Consider the following 25715-nt stretch of genomic DNA (forward strand, 5'->3'; position numbering starts at 1 on the left):
TGAAAGCTGCTGGTTTCTAGGAAAGGAAAGAAACCATGAAGCACAGATTAAAAAAAAAAAAAGGCCAAACAAAAAACTTACGTGAAAAATTGATTGAGGCTAATGCAGGTCTTATAGCACATCTTTAAGCTGCTACAGATGTGATTTCTGGTAAACTGTAAACAGTTCTTTATTTATTAGTCTGAGTCCTTTGATTGAAGAAAGTATTTTGGAGCGTCTCCATCTGAATCACTGCCAGGATAATGATTACAGTGAGTTGATTAGCTGGAATTTCCAAATAGCTTAAAAAAACCCCCAAAACTATCCTGTGAGCCAATATCGCTGACTTACTCCAGAGACCCTTGATGGTGTTGCTGCTGGTGAGGCTAGCAGGTGACTTGTGGAGTTGCTAGTTTGGTCTTAATAGCCACAGAGTTTGGAGCAGTAGGATGTGACACACGGTAGGAAGGTGCAACTCCCTGCACTTTGAAATCCAGGAGATCGATGGTGAGCATCTTGCTTCCAACTGGGAAGTTCTGCTGTCCACCAGTGGTTTAAAAAGTCACTGTTATGCTTTTCTTAAAATGGGCATCAGAGGAAAGTAAGAGGAAACTTCCTAAAAGGTAATGACTTACATTGCTGAACTAAATATCTGAAGAAGTGTGTCAGACCATTTGTTTACTTCAGTGATGTCCTGTATGTTTTCCAATTTCCCAAGAATGATCTTGGGATAAAAAATACAGTTGAAAAACTTTCTGTTGGTTTTTACTTCAATTAAACTGTTTAGGGCTTCTGCTGAATCTGTACAGCAGTCTATCAGGAATTCTCTAGGAAAGCTGATGTATTTGTCAATATATGAGTGGATTCAAAAGCTTTCCAAAAAACCTTGGATGACTTCCTTCGATAGGAGCTTGTCTTCCAAGCAGGGATCAGAAGTTTAGAGCTGTTGCTGTGACTCTGGCTAGACAAGCTGATGATGTTGGACTTTCATCACATTTGAAAATTGATTAAAATGAAAAATATTCAAGATACAACTAAATGTGCTTTTCAATTAGATAAGAGTGCATTCTGCCCAAGTTCTGAGCCACCTGGATGTGAGCTAGCTATGAACTGAACCTGGGTAGCTGCCGTTAATGAAAGGGTAGAGCTGCAATGAGTGGTTTGGCTCGGAGACCAAGTGTGTTTGCATTATACCAGCACCGTGTACCAGCCATGTAAGTTCTGGTTCAGGCAGACATGTCATCTAAGGTACGAGCTGAGAGTAAGCAGAAAAGGTTGTGTAAGATGTGTCTGTGGGTTTGCATCTCTTCAGCTTTTTTTGCTGAGCCGTTGTATTGTGGGCTGCTAAGAAATCTGCCCCAAGTGGTGGGTGTTGTGGTTTGGTTTGGTTTTGGTTTGGTTTTTTTCCCCCTTCTGACTTGGTGGAGTTAGTTATGTGTAGTCTGGTGGATGAAAGCATGGTTTGGTCCTTCATGTTCCTGCACTGAGACTGTAGCCTCTTGATATCTTTGAATTTTGGGTAGTGTGTCTGTTGCTGGGTAGATAGAGACCTTCCATCCATATCCTTATCTTATAAACCTTATTGCATTCTCTGCTTGTGCTGTTCTGTCTGTAGACCTTTCTGGTGTTTTTTCTCTTCATTCACATTTGTATGCTTTTTTTTTTTCCTTGATGTGAAGAGCAAGTGGAAATTTCTTCTGTATCACTTCAGGCTTATTTCAATACATAATTTAAACATATGCTTAAGGTTGTGGTTTTCATGAATGGCCTAAGTCGGTCTAATTCTGCACCATATTTTCACCTCCTCTCTTGCATTGGCATTAGCGAGCACAGGGCCGTGCAGTGAGACAGGGCAGCAATCTCGCTTGAAAGCAATCCCACCAAAAAAACCCAAACTGATTTCGTTTACTTCGTGGCCATATGGCTGCCAGCATAAGCATAGAAGCATTTAAGGACAAGTTGAAGTACTCTGAGCTGGTGTCTCTAGTTTGGGGGTTTGTCGTCTCCGTTTTATTTCTGACAGCGCTCGTTGGAGTTGTGTGTGAAGGGTAATGATGTTTTTGTGTTGGCTTCCTATGCTCTGTGTAGGCTTTCTGTGGCTAGGGAAAACATAGGTTTATTCTTCTTCACGCTTCTGTAATCTCTGCAAGAAACACTTGTTTGACTCTGACCTTGGTCTTGCATGGGTAGCGCTGCCGAAGTCAGCGGGGCTTCACCCTGGCGCCTTGGTCTGCCAGTTCGCAGGCTCAGTTTGTTTGCCACAAAAGATGGGCTGTGTTTTGTCTTCCAGGACAAAACAGATGCTTATCTTCCTTCTGGAACTCAGTGCTGTTAGATTTTTTTTTTTAATTATTTTTTTTTTTAATACCTATAAGGAATCTGACATTTTCCCTTCCTTTTTAATGTGGGGCTGTATTAGTAATTAAGTGATTACAGGTTAAAAATCAGTGGCGTATCATATAAATGTCTTCTGATTATTCTTACATTGCAGATTACAAAAAAGTTGAGATTATAGTAGTGATGTACACTGACTTTGTTTCTTTTCTTTTTCTTTGCTGTCTTCCCTTTATGTGAATGGTGTATTCGCACTTCTCATCATGGATGCTGAATTTTTTTTGCCAATCATCTAGAAAACCACCTAAGGTAAGTGTTTTGTCTCTTTTTGCATTTGTACCTGCTTGAAAATGTTGAGCAATGTGGAAGTGTTGGGTGTGTTGGCGTACTATGTGATCAATACAGCTTTGATAAAGGAAAATACATTTTAAAAAACCCAAAACCTACTCCTCATACTTCTAAGTGAAAGACTTCATAGTAGAAGACATTTTAATCCAACTGATGTGCAGGCAAGGCAAATGACTTGTTAAAGCTGTGACCAGGACAGGCCATGATTTTAATGCTTTCATAAAAACTTTTGAAAGAGTAAATAAGTATTATGTGTAAAACACACATAATTCTTAAAAGTTAAAATGCTGTTTTTAAAAGGTGGCAAAATCCATCTAGTAACAAACAAACTGTTCTTGTTTGTAATTGATGATACTCAGGAATTAATAATTTGTACAGAAGTAGCCACAGTGCACCAGAATTTGCCTAGAAAAGATGCTCTGTGCTGTTTGTAATGCAGGGGAAGGGAAGGGCGAATGAGTGTTATGTACCTAGCGGGATACAGAAGGAGCCTGACTGGGATGGCAAATAAAATATCAGTACAGGGCTGGTAGCAACAATAAGGTAAAAGAGCTGTGTGAACTACGTCTTGTCAGCACATGCGAAACACTGTATTGGTGTGTTGCTTCAGCAATTTAATGATAAAATTATCCTTTCTGGTTTTGTTGGATGGTACTTTTTACAGCAGAAAGCTGTAGTTAGCTCTGAATGAGGTTTTCTTTTACATTGTTCTCCTTGATTTGTAGATCTTCAAGAAACAGTGTATGAAGTCTGGTGTGACTTCTGCAGGTGTAGCAGAGCATTCTGTAGGCCTTCTGGGAATAGTAATTGGTATGGATACTCATCTGTATCTTAGGGCTATCTATAGGCTTTATGGTTCAGACAGCTGTTTTATATGTGTGTGCATACATATATAAAAATTTAAATATCTATTGTTTTGATTCATTTTTTAAATGTCAGAAGAAAACAACTTCTCAGTAAGTGATGTGTATTATTCTTAATAGGCAGGGAAGAATGGATCAAACTTTATTGTAACACAAATTGAAATAACTGTATTTGAAAAAACGAACAAAAATATGTAACTTAAGGACACAGCAGGTAAAAATTAATAACACTGATATTACAGTTTAAAATGGTATGCTGTACTGATTCCATTTTTCCCCTAAAATGACTGAATTTCTTAGAATGATGGCTGTGGGTTTTAGTTTCTCAATTTTTTGGAAAGCATTTAATAAAGTTCTCCTATCAATCCTAGTTAATATATCTAATACAAAAGAGTTTGATCGTTGTTAAAATTTTTTTAACAGGCAAACCCCCCTCCTTTTTTCTGTTGTCAGAAAGTTTTTGTGAAATTACAAGAGCCTTCATTTTCTGTAGTACATTATTCATCTTCCGTTATAGGCAGATACAGTTATTCTTGACATTATGTAGAAGCTTAATTATGGCTTTGCATTTCTTTCATAAAAACATAACAGCTGCAGGCTTGTGCATATATGCCACATTATTGTTAGAAATAGTTAGATGGTCATTAACATCCTTAAGCTGTAATGCCAAAACTTACAATGTTATGTGAAATGTTTACCAATTTGAGAGAGAAGGTGGTTCTTACCATCAGTGGAAATAGACTTTGTGAGTTTGTAAAGATGTGATATGAGATTTGGATGTTTCTTGATTTATACCGTTTTTAGGGTACTGCACGTAGTTGGTTATCTTCAAATTAGGATTTTTTAAAAATGAAATTCATACATACTGGAAGTGTCTTTATCTTTACTTTAATGAGCTAGTTCATCATCAGCTGTGGATGAAATGTGATCCCGGTTCAACTTGGTAGCTCAGAAGCTGTGGTAGGAAAAGTTATATAGGGATATTAGGGTGTTTTGCTATTTCTACAGATATTGTGTTTAAGTATATTACTAATCTTGGGCTTTTAGTGTAATTTTGGGACAAAGATAAGAGGGGTGTTCTGCCCTGAGATTTGTGAGCTGTGCCCTTAGGCTGCCTCCAGATTTTCTGCCTGTACTTCTTTAGCTCTGTGGTCAGTCTTGTGCTTGTCATACAGTGACCAACTACTTTTTTTTTTTCCTTTTTTTCAGTTCTTTAATGGCTTCCATTTACATTAAGCATATGTTTGGAAATGGCAAACAAAGTCTACACCAGTATCTGCTTTCTCACTTCTCTCCATCAGCAGTTGTAATAGGGATGTAGGAACAGCTGCCTGGTGAATGGAAATTTCCCTTCCTCAGTTCTCCCTTGCTTTTCTTTTTAGCAACCAGGTAGCCCTGTAGGTCCGTCTACATGTCAGACTGACTGCTTCATTGAGATTCACATGAGCAATACCTGCATCTGTCCAGCATAACTTTTTTCTGTAAAAACAAAACGTGATTAATTGGCCATCTATCGGTCAGATGAAAATGGCTATTAAATGCTAGCTGTGCGTTTACAGTATCTTGTAGCTGCATAGATGGTATGTTAGGGATTATGTTGAGTCTGGGTAATGCATTACTAAATACTGGAAGCCCCAGACTCTGTCTAGTCTATACTGAGGATTAGGCTTCAAAACAACTACTAATGAAGGTGAAATTAGATTCCTTTCTAAACTAATTGTGTCATTTGGCTTAATCTGGCAAGCAGTTAATATTGGGATGTGGTACTCATTACCTGTAAGTAGTTCACATAAGTATGCTTGTGTACCTAAACCCTTAAAATTATGAAGTCTTTAAGCCATCGATTAGGGGTTTTGATAAAAATGAGTTCTGCAGAATATTGTTCTGGCAATTTAAAATGTGAATACCCCTTCGCTGGCTTTTCTGATTCTGTGAGAAGTTACTGCTGTGTAGCGGTCAGGCGTAAGGGCTCTTCTAGTTTAAAATCTGCAGTCTCATTTTAAGCCACAGGTACAGGTGAATTTGAGACAAAACCCCCGATTTTTCACTGATGTGATGGGTGTGTGGACCTACGTCACTGTTTTACTGTGGAAGTCATAACCTCTAGCTATCTCCTTAGCAAAATAATAACCAATAGCTGTCTTAAACTGCTGTCAGTGTTTGAAAAAATCTGAATCAAAGCCCTGTATCTTTTCTTCATTTAAACTTCGTGGTTACCAGAACAAGTCTTTTGTTTAATTTCTAATAGTTATTAACACTCCAAGGGTTTTCTCTAACCTAGAAATGGCCTCTGTAACTCTTTTACCTAGCGTAATGTGCACACTTACAATGCCTCTGGATACAGTAGTACCAGCATCTAGCACTTCCCGGCTCATTCTTTCTCATAACTTTCTCGTTTTATGTGTCTGTTCTATAATGTTCGTGAGTTAAAATTCTTATAATGAATACACGAGTACATACTCAAGCCCATATACTTATTTTTACTATGGATTTCCCATCGTGCAAGATCTGTCCTGGTGAATCGTGTTCCATTACTTACAGCTCTGTCTGTTACTTGACTTTTTCTAGATGTCTAAAATGTGATGTCCAAGCTTTTTTACAACTGTCACACCACTTGGACTGAAAATACTATGCAATGTCAAATGCTGGAGTAATAGAGCTGGGAAAAACCCCACCCTGTTGGTCCCTTAGCTCCACTCAAAATTTTTGGTTTAGAGGCTTCGACCCTAGCATGGCAGGTTCTTCCTTTTATCTAGCTTTCTCATTTAGGTGCTAGGGTGAAGTATGAGGTATAGAATCTTGCAAAAATAAGAAAATTTTAAGATTTGTTTGTTAGTTCCCTCTCTAATTTAAAAGTCCAGAATAATTTTGGGTCTGGTTGTGAGAACTGGCCAACACCTGTGTGAACTTATGTCTGCTTGTGGTTGAAGTAGGTGTATACCCGTCTTTCATGGTTTTCCCATTTTGCTTACCTTCTGAGAATATGTTAAGCTTCCTGGTACAGTGGCCATGGAATTGACATCAGAGCAGTAGGAAAGCAGAAATACTCGTCCATATAGTCACAGAGACTTACTCAAAATGCTTAGAAGTTCAGGAAATCTCAGTGGAGATACAGGTAACAATTTTAAACTTTGAGTTTCAAACAAGAAATACTTGCCTTTTTTTTTCTTTTAATGTTAAAACAACTAAATGGAATAGATTTTCCAAAATGTAGTTAAAAACTAATTCACAGAGAGTGCTAGAAGTTTAAAAAGTTCTGTTTGTGTGTTACAGATCTCTGTTCAAATACGTTTCAATAGTCATTTTGATATAGTTGGTTGTTATAGTCTTGATATAAGTTGGTAAATATTTTTTGCTTTCTTCAAAAAGCTAAAAAGGCATTTTCAGTCCCCAGTAATGCCCAGTTTGAGTATTGGCCGTTGAGTCTAAGACTGTAGGATTGACAGAACTTCTGGTAGCTTTGATAACCATATTGAGAGAGGGTTTAATACCTTCTTCAGGGAAATGGATCTTGGGGACAAAAAATTCATAAGGAAAAAAAATATTATTCTGCATACTTCTATCAAAAGAAAAAATAATACCCACCATTTTTCTTTTCGAGGAGTAATCATTGGTGAAGGTGGGAGAATGAAGGAGCGCCTTAGATGAGACTTAGAGGGTTTTTTCTTCTTCATCATAGTGTAGGTTGTGTATCTTGACCCCAAGTATGCTTGCATGCTCTTCTTGGGACTGCATGTCCTGTAGTTCCTGCACTGGAGGCCAGGAAAATATAAACTAACGAGTCCTCTTTATCCAGAAAAGATGATCAAAAGGGTCACTCTTCAGGTAGGATACTGTCCTACAGGCATTTCCCATAAAATGCCTTCGTTATGTACATGCGGAAGAGCCTCACCGATTGGGACCAAGTTTCTTGCTCTAGTTTCCTTTATTTCTTACTCTGTTAATTCTTGCATTTGGAATCTCTTTTTCCAAAGATCTGAGTTGTTCTGAAAAGTACTTTAGTTGGGTGCTTCCTTAAACTCTTGTTGCTGGGAATGTTCAGGGTTGCTGTTTTGTCATCACTGATCAAAGTAATTGGTAAATATTTCCCTGCTTGTTTTAATGGAGAAGAGAGTCTTTCTGCAGCTGCTCTACATGTTTTGCAGATAGTACATGCCACAGCAGTTTCCACTTTTTTGCGTGACACACTTTTTTTTTTTAAAGTAATCTTGTTACTTCTGTTAGAAGAATTTGGCAATTTTCCACAGCAGATTTTATAAATAGACTAAGTCCATGCCCTGCCTTTTTTTGTTTAGTATGAAAACATACTAAAATGCTGTATTTACATTTGTTTTATCCTGAGACAGAATTTTTCTTTTCCCGTTGCATAATCATTTTAGAACTTCTAAAAATCAGTCTGACCAATTTTCACTTTAAAAGAAACGAACACCAAAACCAAACAAAACCAAAACCAAACTGCTTTTCTACTAGAAACACTCAGCTGCAAGCACCTATTTTAGTTTTTAAAGTCTCTTTACAAGATCAGTGTTTAAAGTAGGAGTCGTTGAATAATCCTGTCTTGATTTTCCACGTTAACCAGGGGGAAAAATGTGTAGGACAACAGATTAAATTGGCCTGCGGTACGGCTGTGTTGACATGTAAGTCATTACACATGAGCGTGGGTAGCTGGGTAACCTTTTTAACTGGGCTGTGTGATCCACTGCAGATACACTTCGTTTAAGGGGGAAGAATAGGCATCTAGTAGATTTGGATCCTTACAATTGAGTTTGTTTTTTTTTGTAATTGAACTGCTTGCCTTTTGATCGTCGAGAGATTAGGTATTGTTAGCAAGTTCCGTAGAAGTGGAATGTGAGAAGAGAAAAAGTAGTTCTTGGACTATGAAAGTTAGGAAAAGGGTTAGAGCGTTCTTATTGATGACGGAGGGTTCTTTATGCTTAAGATTTGAAGCACAATGAGCAAATGCACAAAAGGAATTTAAAATGCCCCTTCCTTATGTGGAGGTCTGAAGGTAAGGTGAAGTAACTGCTGCATTTTGCTTGCAGTTCAGTGGCAAAACTACATCTTTGACTCGTCACATCAGGGAACGTCCTGACTCATGAAGTTGTCTCTTTCTGTTTGTGCTGCCAGAAGTGACTCAGACCTCCCTGTTAGATTGTTATTATTATTTTGGGGTTTGTTTGTTTGTTTGTTTTCTCTTCAGAAGGGAATTCCAGAACTCATTTCACTCTTGTGGACTAGTTGTTGTCTTGGTATCAATTCTTCTCTCAGGCCATTTGATGTGTTTTGCTTTAAGTTGGGGGAAAGGGAAGGAGGGGAGGTTGCTGTGCTGCCTGGTTTTATCCTTCTGAAACATTTGCAGCAACAGACATTTTGGGAAGAGTTAGGTTACAATATATCTGTAGATTAGATTGCATGCTAATTCTGCATTAGCAGGAAATCTAAGATGTTCTACATCCCCAAAAGCCAAAAGGAGATGATCCATCTTCTTCCTCACTTCAGGGTTTCTCTCACAGGGAATTTGGCGTTTCTCCTAATAGAGCCTGTGGCTCTTGCTCTGTGTTGACCTGCATGGTTTGTCTCACTAAGGGGATCAGGTGTTGGAAGACCAGGCAAAGAAAATCTTGGCCCAGGCAAAGTTTTAATAAAGAAGATTGTTTGGGTTTTTTTCCCTCACCTCTAGGGATTCTAAAAGAAAAAAAAAAAAAAAAAATAGAATCTGTATCATTAACTCATCCACAATCAGTTTTCCACGGTAAAATGTGGAAAATACACTGCAGCTTAAGGTGTGTTTGTGGCAACACAAAGCTGTCAAAACATCAGTGTTAAATGTCTGTACCTTAATGTTCTCAGACGTGCAAAAAAAAGTAACTTGGATCAAATCCCAACGTGTTAAGTGGTTTCACGGGACACTGTTCCAGGTCCACAAGCCCACCGACCACTATATTGAATCTCATTTGATTTTTACCCAGCTGGAACTCTTGACTGAAGTGATACTAAGTCTTTTCGTTAGAGCAGGCTTTGATAGCTTGTTTGTCTAATAGAGCTACATTTTCCATTTGTAGTTTTGGAGCTTCCTCTACTGAGATCCAGTACTGTACTCTTAGTTTGGCAGGTAATCTGGTATTACTTATTTGCTCCTTAAGGCTTGTAAGTAGTAATGCTCTTCTTTGAGCAATAGAAGTCCAACCCACGGTAAAACTTTTGTGCATCTTGATGTCTGCTAAATAGTCATCTCCCCAAGTTCCGTATATTGAGTCCTTTCAGTGCTGTTTCATTACTGTTGGCAGAAACTTTTGTCAGCATTAGTGCATGGAGAAGAGTGGAAGTGATTATTAGGTTTTGGCTGTGTACTGAAGTCTGCATGAAAGAAATACAGTAAGCAGTATTTTATATTGTATATCCTACAGATAGAAAAGAAGTATTGCAGTTCGGCGACTCTCAAGATTTCCCAAAAGTATTCCTGCTCATGAAGCCTTTTTACAGTTCTGATTTAGGATCCATAGAAACAGTAGAGCCTAACTGCAATTAAACAGTCATGGATTTGTATTGCTTTAAGAGGAATGTCTTGTAGGCCGAGTTCCTAATTTGTCTTTTTCTATGTGCTTCTACAGGTGTTCGCCTTTGATCACTGCTTCTGGTCCATGGATGAATCAAACACCACAAAATATGCAGGTAGACTATTTTCCATGCATTTGACGGTGTAAATAATTTGAGAACTTGTGAGAGCTTGGTCTTTTATTTTGTGGAGTTTTTCTGCGTTCCGTACTATGGTGCTCAAGTGACTTCTTCACAGAAACAAACTTTTTATTTTTACAGGGATTGAGTCATCTGAGTGCTAGTGCCTCGGTTTAGAAGAAATGCAAGCTTTAAGGTGCCTAGTGCACTGTTTAGGAGGGATGTTTTTACATCTGAGCTATAGTGATCTTTTTTGATCCCCTGGAAGAGCCTTTTGTGAGGATTGTTTCTGTCACTTAAACCAAAATTTCAATTCTGCATCAGAAATTACTTCTGACTGATGCAAATGGTGAACGTGTGTGTTTTCAGTGCTCTGCATTCCTATGCATGAGAGAGGAATAAAGCATGTTCTTCTCAGATAGCATGGTTATTCCAGGTCTTTCAAGTCATTCGTAGTCTGATTGTTCAGATCCCTAATGTTTTTGAGTGATCAGCTTTGTGACTCTTTTCTCCCAAAAGCTGGATGATCCAGGCAAGGTTGTAATCCCGGTAGTTAGTTTTCTCATAACTGGATTTGTGTATTAACATATTCACACTTTATAAGAGGACCTGTTTTGATAGAGACAGCTCTGAACACTGGGATTTCAAGGCTGTCGTCCATGGAAAGGAGGAAAAAACCCCAAAACATTCAATTTAGATATTCGTGTTACGAAGTTTTGTGACCCATAAGAAATCTTGAAGGTTGACAGGGTTAATTAGCTCAAAGTTTGAGATCAGTGGTCTAATAAATGAACTGTCATACACTTGTGTTAAAATATGTGTCTGACTGCTGTAGCCCCTGGTATCAAACCCCAAATCTTAGGGATTGCACTCAATCGTAGATTCCTCTGTATTTCTTACTTGCCTGAGTAAAGGTAAGTTTCTTCAGGAAAAAAAGTTACACGTTGGTTTGTCTTTCAGTAGTTGTGTTTGCAGTGACGAGGTGCACTGCCCAGTATTCCTAGGTCAGGCTGGTAGAGCTGTTGGAGCAGGCAGCACCTCCTTTTGTGCCTGCACCCCTCCGTTTCCTTGTAAAGGAAGGAGGTGATGGCACGCACCCAGATCTTGGCCCTGTGTACCTCCAGGGTGCAGGTGGGAGCTGCCCTTACTGGGTACACCATGGTACTAACCCACCTGTGGAGAAAAGATAGACCAGAGAAACACCCCTAACCAGTTAAACTTGTTTCTGTCGCGGTTTAACCCACCTCCGGGTTAATTCAGTGGGGTTGTAGGTCTGTTTATTTTTAATGAGTCAAACCTAGATTTGTCTAGTGTGTTTCAGAAGTTGTCATTGAATTTGTCTTATCTGAGAACTGAAGTTTTATTATCTGTATGCAGGTGAACCTGTTGTTGGACTGAACTCTAGCAAGCTGTCACCTGCATCTCTTGCGTTTTCTTACTGGCCAGAAAGCTATAAGGTGGTTTTTTGCCCATTGCAGATAATGTTCCTGCTGGGGAAAAAACAAAACAAAACTGTTTCCTTGGGGTTTTTTTCAGAAATATGATAAGAATGTGGGTTTCAAGACTTGCATATAAAAAACAATGCTTTCATTGATAATTTTTTTTTTTTAAATAGTCTTGAAGTGAACTTGTGACTTCCAGCCCTCGTGGTCTAGAACATTATGAATTTGGCAGAGTAGCAAGAGAGAAGTAAAAAGCAAAAACAAACCCAGAAACTGTTGCAGGCCTGTGTTACTGGGTTGTTGGCTTGTTCACTTGCTTGTGCCTGAACTGATACTATCCCACACTACAGTAGCCTTTCTTGTTTTAGAACCAACAAACCAAATGCCAAAATGGCAAGATTTCAGGTTTTGTATATTTGTAGTATTAAGGTGCCATAAGTCTCTTTCACAGTTTGGCCTAAATTACTGTACTAAACAAAAAAATATGATAACCGGTTTTGGTTGGGCTTTTTGATAATGCCTTTGCCTCATGGAACAAATGCTCGTTGTGCTAGGCACCTTGCAAATACACGTTGTCTCTGTCCAGAGATCGTACCAGAGACTGTTACAACAAGCTTAAAGAGTCCAAACAGGCCACCTGACCGCCTGAGTTTTTGACCTAAACTGTAATTTCTTGGTTGGATGCTGGACTACAGAAGAAGTACTGATCCAGAAGCTAGGCAGATGCATTAAATATTCCCTGCCCAAAGTAAGTCTATGTGGATGCAGAAGTTTAATGTCATTGGCAAGAGGAGTGATTAGTTGCACAATTGAAAAGAAACACATGTATAAAGCTTGAAAGGTAAGTCCAGAGTGCTTGTGAATGTAAGATATGAGCTTCAAGCTTAAGTAAAATTCTTGTAATAAAAAAGGTATGCGACACAAATTTAATTACTTGAAAAAAACTTTTTTCTGCATCACAGAGATACAGTGGAAGATGTGGCAGTGAAAGATTTAACAAGAGATTCTCAAGTACTAGGCTACCCTATCAGTCATTGCTTTCTGTGCAAAACCAAAACATGCTTATCTTGCATGACGTTGAATAACTCCGTTGTGTATATCATACTATATTAAACGTTTTGCGAGTCAACACATGGGACCTTGAAAAACCCACAGACTGGTGTGCACTACAGAGAACGTACATCTGAATTCTGTGTTGACTGACGTGGATAACTCTTCCATGTTGTTACTTTTTTTAGTGTCAACAAAACCAAAGTTTGTGCTCTCCTGGAAATGCACATTTGTTACAGGATGCTTAAAGGTATCGCACATGATTATGGGCCGGTTTTATTTTTCACTTTGATCTGCAATACTACTGGCATTTATTAATATTGTTTGCACAAGAGTGAGATTCTGGTTTGGATAAACTTAATCGCGTGGGTAACTGGTAACAATTCTCAGGCTGTGGGGGAGCAGGGCTGACCCTGAAATGGGATTAGCCATCTCTTTCTCTTACGTGAAACTTGCTCTGTGAGGTATCTTCAACTTTCTTGGCTGCACATAAGGCTCATTTTGTACATACTAATTTTCTTTCTGAACTCATATTCAGGAAGTACAAGGGATCTTATTCCAGTTTGAAAGTTACCTTCTCTTTCCAGCATTTGAAAACACAGGGATTGTTCCTGTTCGTACTAGAATTGCTTTTTTAGCAATTTTTATTTTTCCACTGAATTGGAAATTGGGTTCTAAAATTCTAAAATTAGCAATATCAATAACAGAAATAGCGAAGGTAGCCTTCGTGTGATGAAAAACATCTCGAGGGCATCTTTGCAGCTGTCCTTGCAAGACTGTATCTCTCATAAAGGCAGAGCACAGACAAGGAGTAAGCTCTTTACAAGACCTTTGTGGAAGTGATGCTTTGGTTTCAGATGATGCAAGAGGTGGAGGCTCTTTAACACCTTGGTATCCCATCTTAGAGATTGCAAGATACAGAACCCGCTCTGAATTACTCTTAAGACTGAAAATGAAGTGTTTAAATCTGTGTTAAAGTGGATGGATGTTTTGGTTTTTTGGTTTTAATCCAACCATTTATCAGATAGAGGGAGGATTACTCTGAATACTGATGCTGTGTGTTTCCAAACAATTTGTGGTTGTGTCCTTGCAAGCAAGGAATGATTACAAACCTCTGGGTTCTGAAAGACACAATTGGGTATTTGGGAAGAATATGAACCTATTACTTGAAAGCAAAAAAAGGAGGGGAAAAAAAAGGCACGCCCCCACCCCCAAAACAGATCAATGAAATAGATTTTTTTGAGGAGGGAAGGGAATTTGGTTATAGGAGAAAGTGTTTGCCTTGGTCTGGAAAAGGGATGAGCTTTGCCTGACAGGCTATAGGAGAGGTGTTTTGAGAGTAAGCCAAATAGCTTCTTATTACCATTTGTTTCTTGACTTGAATGAGTTAGGAGTCAGTTCATGGATAAAGACATACCTGCTTGCCTTGAAAAGCTCACAGAGACAAATAACAGCTCGGCATTTTGGTGAAGAGGAGGACATTGAGAAATTCTCAGAGAGGAGAACAAAGAATTCTTTTTACAAGCCTAAACAACAGTAAGAGCCTATTGAAGTCTGCAATGAAGTGGATTTTTAAAAGGAAGGAAAGAAACCCTTCAGTTTGGGAAGAATTCAAGAGATGGTATAACCAAGTGCCGTAGCACTTAGGCAGGTCAGTTCCAAGGATGCCACGCTGCATCGACTTCTCCGTGGATTTTTCTTCAACTCCCTAAGCTGTATCGTGTTTGGCCTGAAATCTCAGCTTTGTGTTTCTGCAGGCTGTGTTGTCCTGAAAGGCTAAGCACCTAACTTTGAGCTAAACTTTAATTTTATAGGAAATATGTATGCCGACTGCTGCTCTTTCCGTGGCTGGTCTGAAAGGAAAAAAAACAGGCAATTGGCTTAAAGAACTTTGTGCTTTTATGTTCATGAGAGGTCATAAGTTGTGGATTTTGAGCAGACATGAGTGTCTGTACTTCTGACTAATATTTCAGCTATTACGTGGGAGAAACCTATCCCTTTCTTACTGTTCCCTTGACTTTTTTTTTTATTTTTTTAGAGGAGACTCTACATAGTATGTAGGGCTTAATTTTGTGTAGCACAGCTAACCTGTACATTTTGGGGGAAACTTAGTTGTTCAGTATGGTTTTAGCACTGTATGGGTCATGCACTTAAAACGTAGACGTTGCATCACCTAATACGAAGCACTGGAGACCTTTTAGTGGATTAAGGTTTTGAACATTAAAGACTCCAGTGCTTTGTCAGTACTGGGGTGTTAGTCTGCGGTAGTTAGATGGTGCTAGCTATTGTGCTTTTAGGTTCTTGTTAAGATGAACCGTAGGCATCTTTCTTCCCGTTTTAGAGATTCTTTTAAAACTATTATCTAGCAGAGCTTTTAATAGTTCTGATCTCCACAGATCAAGTTTTATTTTAACTATTAGATCATGGAACCAACTGCAATTTATTGCTGTCAGGATTTGCTTATTAAAATGTTCTGGGTTAGAGATATTAAGCCATAAAGACTTGATTTTTCAGTGTCATACATAACAAGTCGTTACTTGGTTCTCACTCTTTTTGACGTGTAAAGGAGGGGGTTTCGGGAATGGCAGTGATGTGTCATAACGTTGCAGTCATGACCTGACTGAATGAATCTGTGCTGATACGAGACAATTATCCCGTTTCAAATCGACAAGTTGTGGGCTAGAAATACTAGACATCTAAAAACCAGAAGCTGAAACTAATTTTTGTTACAGTACATCTTGAACATGTTTGCCACTAAATGAGCAGATCTTGGGAAAGACAGTAGCTGTTAGCTGTCTTCTTTAAAGGGAGTTTTGTTGGAAAGGGTCTGTGACCCTCTGTCCTCCCCTTCCTTTTCTTCCCTCTCTTCTCTTCGCTATCTGCCACCAGTCTAGCGACCATGAGAATGTTTGAACTTCATTTGTAAACGGCTTCGTTTTGCAGATTGTGAGAACAGGTCCTAGGCTTCCTCTGCAATGTGTAGTTTTCTCTAGGAACACCGTCAAACCGGGTCTCCTGATCGGGACTTCGGAAACTGTAAGGGGATGATTAGAGGAAAGAGCATAGAGATATAAGAGAGAATACTTAAATATCTCATTCTGAAAATGAAGTGTGTTGTATTCTTGTGTGTCAGGGTATGTGTTTATCTTTCTGTTTTCAGGGACTTTTTATTATCTTACATATTTTCCAAATTTAAATGTTCTAATAATTTGTGCTGGCTCAGAGATTCCAACTAAGATTTTCAAATGCGGATCTGCGGGCAGATAGTGTGAAGGTTTTATTTTAGAATTCTTAATAATATAATAGCCACTATTAACATGTGCACTGCCATATTTTGTTACCTTTACTTTGTTTTATATTTTCAACATTGAAATACCCAACCATTTCAGTAGGTAGAGGATGTGTGAAAAAACTTTTTAGCTTCAAAGTGTGACACTAAATGCCCTTGATGTGTGGTAATAGCACAGGCATGGCATTTGAAAGTTCCAGGAATATATGTAGGTTAAAAATGTAAATCTGAGAGGAGGATGGGTTTCCTTTAGCTTCCAGGTAAGTCACAGATAAAATTTGGAATGCTGAAATCTTCAATATCTTTAGTATGATTATTGCTAAAAAAAGAAATGTTTGTTATCGTGATTTACGTATTTATGGAAGACTGTCAAGAGCGTGTCAGAGTGTTGAATGTGTGGAAAATATTCAGTCCTAAGAGCTGATGGACAGATTCTTGGGTCAGTCTCCTGCTGGAAGTGGCCTTCTGGGAGACTGAGAGTTATTCATTTCATCTTTCTTAGATTTCCCCCCCACGCTGTTGGCATCAGGCTTGCAGTTGCACTTGTCAAAATGCACAGATAATATCTTGAAGCTATGAAGACAGAGCTGTCCGGTGAAAGTGGAAAAGGTTTCCATATTGTCTTGTTGCTTTCCAGTATGTCTTCAGAACTGAGTGAGCATCCAGCAGCGTTTCTGAGGTTTCGATCAGCAGAGCTTCCCTAACAGTGTGTCAGTAGGGTTTCACATCTTGCAGTGTCAGGGGCACTGCTACATGGGCCATAACTAGAGTTACAGAGCATACAGCAACCTTGTCTGGTAGTCTTGCTCAGGGCATGATTCTGGGTTAACAGTATTGCTCCTTAAAGGAGCGATAGACTGTGGTCTGAAAGAAAAATTCAGCAGGCTTTGCTCCCTTTTTTTCTTCAAAGGGATGAGCAGAGAGGAGATCCTGGCCTGTGAGAATTGACAGCTCGTATGCTTACCATGGGCTCCCTGACAGCTTTGGGTATGCTTTCCCCAGCTTGGCTGCCCACACCTCCATCGGTCACCTAAGGCTTGCCCGTGGTCTGAGCAGAAGATGGGAGATGGGAACGGGTGTTTCAGTGTCTGACCTTTGGTTGCCTCTGTAAGAGGCTATATGGTCTTAGCCAGCTGGAAAATTGGGCATCCCTATCTTAATCATAGAATAATAGGATGGTTTGGCTGGAAGCGACCGTAAAGCCCATCCAGTTCCAACCCCCTGCCATGGGCAGGGACACCTTCCACCAGACCAGGTTGCTCAAAGCCCCATCCAACCTGGCCTTCAACACTTCCAGGGATGGGGCAGCCACGGCTTCTCTGGGCAACCTCTGCCACTGCCTCACCACCCTCACCGGGAAGCGTTTCTTCCTAATATCTCCTCTAAATCTTCCCTCTCCCAGTTTAAAGCCATTGCCCCTTGTCCTAACGCTACAAGCCCTTGTCAAAAGTCCCTCCCCACCTTTTTCATAAGCCCCCTTTAGGTACTGGAAGGCTGCTCTAAGGTCTCCCCGGAGCCTTCTCTTCTCCAGGCTGAACAACCCCAACTCTCAGCCTGTCCTCACAGCAGAGGTGCTCCAGCCCTCGGATCATCTCCGTGCCCTCCTCTGGACTCGCTCCAACAGGTCCATGTCCTTCTTGTGCTGAGGACCCCAGAGCTGAAGGCAGTACTGCAGGGGGGTCTCACCAGAGCGGAGCGGAGGGGCAGAATCCCCTCCCTCGACCTGCTGGCCATGCTGCTTTGGATGCAGCCCAGGACACGGTTGGGTAGGGAAAATCTTTCTGTTAACTAAATAAATTAATTTTTTTTTCCCTTTTTCTGTAAATTAATTTAGAATCAAGTTGAAACCCCTGCTTTCCTCTTTAGACACTGGGTATGTGTGGAAAAAAAATCCTGTAAATAAGCAAAAGTATTAATTGCAGGCAGTATAGGTTTATTTAGCAAAACAAAAATGCAGTAGTGTAGACAATGAAACTGCGTTATTTCTTTTGACCGTAAGTGCGCCTAGACATAATTCTGTATAATACTGATTTTGTAATCGGTTTGCACAGCCACTAATAAAGTTCGTGGAGAAAGCAGTGAGGTTTCCTAATGAAAAATACTGAAATGTTGCAGATGATATGCTGTTACCCTCGACATTGCATTTGCATTAGCAAATGAATAAAATATCCATAATTGAAGTTTAACATCTTATGTTCTTTTCTGTGAGTGCACTTAAAAACAAATCTTATTTTATCTGATGATAATTCGACTGGTTACTATAAACATCACTCTTTAATAACCCATTTGTCTATGTTGGTGTTGCTGAGCTCTTAAAAACTGTAATAGAAATACCATTTTAGAATTATGTATCAGTGTCTGATGACTTTCAGTTTGTCTTGACTGTTTGAAAATTAAATTTAACCTGAAAAAAAAAAAAATTAAAATCCAGCTTTGCCTGTGAGATTCAAACTGGTTCCTTCACAGGTTTTTAGCAGGAAGGGATTCTGTAGGTCATCTTACGGTTATCATCACTGTGCGGAGTTTTACAACATTTTGGTATCTGCTTTTTCCCTTGGGAAACGTGGAGGAGGTTACTGGTTTATTGCTGGTTGGAAGTTGGTAATAAAAGTTTTTTCCTCTTCTGACAAGTGGTTTTATTCTTCACTCACAATCATTGCGGAATATATGTGCTTTTTTTCTATTAATAATTGTACTCGGCTTCAGTCTTTGCTTGATTTTGCATTCTTGCTCAGCAAGATATCAAAGAGGCAGGGAGCCACTTACTATTTGGTAACTTCGAAATGGGCCCTCAGGAGCTGGTTGGAGAGCAAATTTTTATATATTGTACATTCTTATTAAAATCTTCTGCTGATGTATTTTCTTCATTCTTCAGTAGTTTAATATTTTCTGTAGCTATTTCCAGGTTGTTGAACAGTGCTCTTTCAACACAGGTGTTCTAAAACGACCAGATGGTCCTACGTTGAATGAGAAGGGAATGAATGTGCATGAGGAAGGAGACGGAGTTATTCCAGAGTACAGCAGATTGTCCTCTGGTTTTAATTCCTGTATTCAGCATTTCTGAACTGTGTTAATCCAAGGAACAGTGACGCTTTGGACTTTTAGAAATTCAACTGGAAAGATATGCAAAGACCATTTGATAGGGCATTGCTGCACTAATTTTTCCTTTATGGCACAGGAGAAATTAGGTTGAAGGAAAATAAAAGTAAGGTAGTACTTTTTAGTCCTGTTTACATGCCTGTAAATCATTCCACAATCATTCCACAAGTTGTTCTGCAGGAATTTTCTGGGCTCCCAGTTACTGAAGGATCATGGAGCGTAAATATTCTCATGCAATATATAAATGTATAGCTAGGAGTTTTTGTTATGCCAGTATTTTCCATTTTGAGAACTATGGAAGTCATTATTGCATTCACTGTACAAAATAATTTTTTGTAACTGACGGCTGCTGGAACTAATTTACTAAAATGAGAGATGCAGCTGATCATAGCTGTTCAGAAAGTCATCAGGCAGTGAAAGTAAGTTTAAAACCGAACCTCAGAAGGTGTATAAATACTGTCCTTAGCTCAGCTCTGCCTCTGCTTGTTTGGGGTGTGGACACAGCTAGTGCGATTCTCTGATCAGAACTCCAAGCAGACAACCCATTGACCCTCTTGTGGTGTACAAAGTCCGAGCTTTCCTATTAAAAAACCCCCAACCACTATGCCTGTTTTCATGTTCTACATCTAAAGGATTGAAGCGCGTCTAAGATCTGCCTGGCACAGGGCGACAGTTTTTGAGACTATGAAATTCTGCAGCTGATCTTTCAAACTGTGGATTTGGCAGAATACATCCTCAAAGAGCTCTGGTGAAGTCTTGCAGCCTCTTAATACATATTTCCTCCCCGAATGTCGTCGGAATGCTTTTATCTTTGTTCCAGCATCACCTTACCACAGGGTGAATCGTAATAGTTTATGGTGAAACCTGAGGCCAGTTCCCAAGAGAACAACTACCACTGTTTCTAGCATGATATTTGTTGTACCTCTAATATCTGAGTTCGCTAATGGGTTTCATTGCAGTTCTGTAACAGAACTCTTTTGGGTGTAGTTTGTGATTAAAGAATGTATATTAATTGCAACATTTACTCTTAAATAATACAAGATTTAGACATCTGTGTTATTTTCTAAGCATTCAGCTTATATAACAGCTTTTGAAGAGCTTCTCCCTTCACAGGAAAATCAGCAATATATTTAAACGCAGCGGTAGCTGTTACGGTAGTTTCAGGCAACAGTTTTGAACTTACGTATATGAAATCATTTGTTTGTTCATCAATGCACTCAATAGTAAAAAAATAATTTGCAAACTTTTTTTTCCCTTGTTTTCAGTAAATATTAGTCTTATTGAATTTAAAATAAACTTTAAAATCATTATTTTCTAGGTCAAGAAGTGGTGTTCAAGTGCCTTGGAGAAGGAATTCTTGAAAAGGCCTTTCAGGGATATAACGCTTGTATTTTTGCCTATGGACAGACAGGTGAGTCTCCAATGCTAAAGAGGAATAACATTTTTTTTATGCGTGTGGGAAATTGAAGAACAAAACATAAATATTAAGCTAGATAACATTTTAAAGTTATATTTTGAAATATCATTGTGTTAAATGTCAAACATTTAGCACAACCAGTGACAACATAAAGTTCTTAAAGCAGCTCGGTAAATATGTTCCTAGTTACTACCTGTTGGGGCCGCTTTCAAAGCCTGAAAGGAGTAGTTCATACCGAAGGCTCATCCAGTGAGCCACATCTTTTGTGTTTGAGTATGTTCAAAGGGGTCTCAAATAATGCCCCTGCTGAAAAAAAACCCTTGAAGATAATTTCTCTTTTTGTTTACCTGTACCTTGTAGTCCAAAGAGCAAGCTATCTGTCTGGAATAGCATGTCGTGTTGTTCTGATAAGTACTTCTGGAGGAATAAAAAGAGAATTTAAACATGTGCTTCATGAGCAAATGACTAGCTCAGAAACTATGTTCTAAAATGTTTTCTTCTCCTTTTTTCCTTTAGGTTCAGGAAAATCCTTTTCAATGATGGGCAATGCAGAGCAGCTGGGTCTGATCCCACGGCTCTGTTGTGCTTTATTTCAGAGAATCTCTGTGGAAGAAAATGAATCTCATACTTTTAAAGTCGAAGTGTCCTATATGGAAATCTACAATGAGAAGGTCAGAGATCTGCTTGACCCAAAAGGGTGAGTAGCTGCACTCTCCCCTGCAGCCTTCCTTGTTTTTGTCTGAAACTATAAAAGTAGAAATCAGTTTTGGCAGTCCTTCAAAGGCTTTTTCAGAATGTATGTTTATCCAACATCTTCAGAAAGGATTAAATACGAAACACCAGAAAGAAGAGAATATCCATGTAAAGCTTACGTATGAAGCAGTGGCTGGTATGGATCAATTTAATTGTTAGGACACCATCATAATGATGCAAACAAACACTGTATGAAGTAGTTTACCACCAGAAAGCAAGACTATGCACAAGTAAATTCTGGGGTATTTTTGCCATATGATCCAGACCGTACTCAGGTAAGAATTTTCATCAACTAGAAGTTTGAAACCTATTTACAACTTGGCTCTTGTGGTTTAGATGTTGAAGTTTTTGAAAGTGGAATGGTAACACTTCAGAATATACTCATGGCACTCTTTCTTCCATTTTGTCTACACAAAAATACTGGTTAGGCTCTCTGACTTCGAGCTGTCTGGACAAGAGGTAGTTTGATAGGTTTTTTTCAGCTGAACATTTATGTATGTGGTATATATTTTGATTCTTCAACATAATGGCACTAGGTGAAGAAATATACGAGTTCATTAAAAAGGTAGATTTGAGATTTACTTGATATATCTCAATAAAGTGTGGAAAATGCAAGGATAATTGAAGCTTTAGCAAATTGCTGAGGGGAGAGGGGGAGGATTTTTGGTTTCCTTTTTTGTCAGCATTCTTTCTGCCAACATTTCAAGTTTTGTTCCAGCCACAAATACTGGGGTGGGAGCACGCATTAAAAATAATTCATGTATATAGATTAAAACCGGTTAGATTAATTTGAGTCTTTGTTGTTGAGTGAAAGACAATTCTGGGAGACTTTTTTCCTCCTCATACAATTAAAAGACATAAATTGACTTCTGCTATATAGAAGATTCTTATCATTTCATACTATAATTTTTGTTTTTCAATAAAGTTCACACTAGTGGATCGTGCGTAAAGTTTACTTTATTCCATAGGAGTCGGCAGTCCCTTAAGGTTCGAGAGCACAAAGTGTTGGGACCGTATGTAGATGGCCTGTCTCAGCTGGCTGTTACAAACTTTGAGGTAAGTCTAAACCAATGACAAGTTTATAAATAACGCCTTTGTACATAAGCAACAGAAATCTTACAAGAGATAAACTAGTATGTATCCAGACTTTTGGTTCTTGAGTGTTTATGGTCTCTGGCAATCACAAAGATCTTCTCTAATGCTTCGGGAGTATTTATTTAACGTAAAAAGCATTGGATTTGTCGTTATGTTGGTTAAAAATATAATAGTGGTATCTCTTTATTTTGCAGTTTTCAGTGCATATAGGATACACCAAGAACACAATATTTCCTTGACACAGGAAATATGAGGCTTCCAAAATAAGAATATTAGTCTTCCAGCATGGATTCCTTTGATTTTGTTGTTTGAATACAGCCTCTTCTTTTAGACAGGTGTATTGAATGAGGAGCTACAACATGGCTTATCTAATTCAGAACTTAAATCATGACAGCATCTGAGCCCACCGGAGTTACCAAAACACATTCAAATGAATCAGTATTGTAGAAGCCAATGAACTACTATAGCTACAGGGGAAATAATTGAAGCAGTGCAGTTATATGAATTGCGTAGGCCTGCCTTTTTATGAGGAAGCTGATTTGGAAATGTTGGGTTTTTTTTTAAAAAAAAAAAGTTAATTCTTTGTGTAGTATTATGTGAGAACCATTTTGCTTTTTTATGGGGATATTTTTCTGAATAGTCTGTGCATGTTGTAGAGTTACAAAAACTGCTTTTGCAGCTTTTGTGATGAATTACATACTTTGAAAGCACACGTTCTTTGTTCAAATTCTAGGAAATTTTGTTCATACCTAGTTCTTGGCTGACAAATTTTATGAACCTGTCTTGGAAGACTCAGCAGGCACGTATATCAGCCTTGGCATAGTCATCTTTGGTTTCACATATGTGGGAAGGTACAGGCTCCAGGTGAGGTAACCCTTTGAGCCAATTAGGTGAAGATAGTATTAGTGCAGTTCCGTGAAGGGATGCGTTGTGTTCACTTGTGTAAGTAGATCTGTGCTGGCCTGATTACTGGCATTAAACAATACGATTTGTAATGTGGATGTTGCCAGTGTATTTCAGCAGCAGATCAGGAAAAGGTGCATTGACTGTAGTTGCAGGACTTTTAAACACAGCACTTAAAACAAAGAGGTGATTTGTTGTCATTCTGAGGAATTACATACCCTCTGTACCAATACATCTCGAAATGTGCGAAGAATTTTCTCATTACTTCTACCTTCCCTTCTTCTTCTCTCCCACACGTACACACCCTTCCATCTAGATGGGGATTTTGTTCAGCAAGCACAATACATGCTTTTATCCTAGCATCACTTTTTACTCTTTTTTGCTCTAGGATATTGAGTCACTGATGTCGGAGGGAAACAAATCACGAACAGTTGCTGCAACCAACATGAATGAAGAAAGCAGCCGCTCTCATGCTGTATTCAATATTATAGTGACTCAGACACTTTATGACCTGCATTCTGGTGTATGTATTTCTGTTGATTAATCTACCAAGTGATGATTTCTTCTTCTTCCTTCATCTTCCGCATACATTATCTGTTTACCTGTGCTTCTGCCTTTAATGCCATGGGGGTCCAGTAATCAAAGAATACTGGCAGGACTGTAGGACTGGGAGAACCCTGGCAGAGCGAGGAAGCACACCAGATACAGCAAATGGTTGGATCACTCTTTAAGATCATATCTCCACCCTGAAACCTGTCTTAGGTCTTAACTGTTGCTGAAGTTGATATTTTTTAAAGGCCCACTCTGCCAGTAAGGTTATTGATGTTACCACACAGCTGATTCTTGTTCATTAGTGCTTCAGCCCTTTTCTGTAAAATGAGTAACTCTTAAAGAGCTACAAAAACTGTGACAGTTCCTACTTCTCTCATATCTTGAATTTGCTACTTTAACCCACGCTATTATGAAGAACAGTGTTTTGTGGTGCCAGTGTCAGATGTGTTAGCACTTTGTGCTGGTGTTTCTTAGCTGTTGTTCTCCCGTGTCCCATCTGCGCAGAATTCTGGAGAGAAGGTCAGCAAGATCAGCCTGGTGGATTTGGCTGGGAGCGAGAGAGTGTCCAAAACGGGAGCTGCAGGAGAACGCCTGAAGGAAGGCAGCAACATAAACAAGTAAGACATTGGCATATGCAGCTTGCAGAACTTGATCTTGTAAGAATCACTGTTGTTTCTCTGTCCTCTTCTCTTGGTGTGCTTGTCACAAGTCGGTTCAAATGATAGACTTTATCAGAAGCAGTTCAATATGGCTTTTTCAGCTACTCTGTGCTAAACACAGTGTATTTCCTTACATTGGCACAGGGACCCTGATTCATACTTGACTCAGATGAGGACTGTATGAATTTTATCTGGAAAAAGTGACAGCAGCGCTCTTTAATTAAGCATATACCTTTTGTGATTCATTTATACACCCTGTCCCCAGGCTTATGTGTTTGTCTCATCATCTGCTCAAGGAAGAATGCAAAGTTGCAGAGTTGAATGGCTCTGTTCCAACATGTATTAAAATATGTAAGGGTATAATTCACAGTTTAAGAAAACCAGATCAGAATGAAGCTGTGTTAGTTTAGCATTGCCTTGGGCATTTGTAGTCAAGCAATGACAAGTTTCAAGGCACTTTTTTACTGTAATTACTGTGTTATTACCCAAAAGCAAGAATTTGGCACACTCTTACCGTTGTCTTAAATACACTAATTTTCCTGGGAAAGAAAGACTTTTAACTGTTACATTAAAAGCTACTGCTTTTTCAATTTAATTTCAAAATATTACAAAATGTTTTGGTATTTTAAGTGAACAATGACAGCAGAAAGTGTGTTTGAACAGCATTCATACTTAAAAAGAGGTAATTTAAAATCATTTTAGAATCTGAACATGTTTGCTCTTTCTAGCTTCATTTCTAATCTACTTTGTGTTTAATTCATCATGTTGGTAGCTATGCTGGCATAGTCCTTGTGAAACAAAACGGTGTGGCTCTGTTTGCCTAATGGTAGGTCTTGTGCCTTTACCCTACAGGTTACTAGTTAAATTCAGATGGGTTTTACTAGAAACTGTATTTGTATTTTGCATAAACAAAGGTGAAATTAAATGTTTGTTTCTAATTCTTGGGGAAGAATTCAAATGCCAACTCTTCCCACAGCTATTAACAAATTGCAGGTGTAGCTATAGATGGAGAAAGACTTCCTTTTTTTTCTATTAGGATGTTTACTCAGTGTTAAACTTCGACGGTATCAATGTAGTAGGGGAAGGTTGTTCTGCCCATGCTGAACATCTTTGACAATACAGGACTTCAGATGCAAGCACCAAACCTTTCTGCAAAAGATATTTTAAAAAGAAAAGTGGACAGCTCTCCATTTTGCCATCAATTAAATTCTTGTATGGTATAAATCTGTATTACTTAGTCTGTTTATTAAGCATTCC

The 25715-nt window shown here is 38.8% G+C and overlaps 1 protein-coding gene across 1 annotated transcript in view; it reads left to right on the plus strand.

Moving 5' to 3' along the window:
* The first annotated feature begins 2553 nt into the window (after positions 1-2553).
* The window catches only part of KIF13A (kinesin family member 13A), a 70032-nt gene continuing 46870 nt past the window's right edge, over positions 2554-25715 (plus strand). Inside the window, exons 1-7 of the mRNA XM_009698148.1 lie at positions 2554-2622; positions 10136-10196; positions 20398-20490; positions 21013-21193; positions 22218-22305; positions 23636-23770; positions 24304-24416. Coding sequence (XP_009696450.1) covers positions 2554-2622; positions 10136-10196; positions 20398-20490; positions 21013-21193; positions 22218-22305; positions 23636-23770; positions 24304-24416 — 740 coding nt within the window. The remainder of the gene's footprint in view (positions 2623-10135; positions 10197-20397; positions 20491-21012; positions 21194-22217; positions 22306-23635; positions 23771-24303; positions 24417-25715) is intronic.

The sequence above is a fragment of the Cariama cristata genome, unplaced genomic scaffold (genome assembly GCF_000690535.1).
Source record: "Cariama cristata isolate BGI_N322 unplaced genomic scaffold, ASM69053v1 scaffold7734, whole genome shotgun sequence".
Taxonomy (NCBI): Eukaryota; Metazoa; Chordata; class Aves; order Cariamiformes; family Cariamidae; genus Cariama; species Cariama cristata.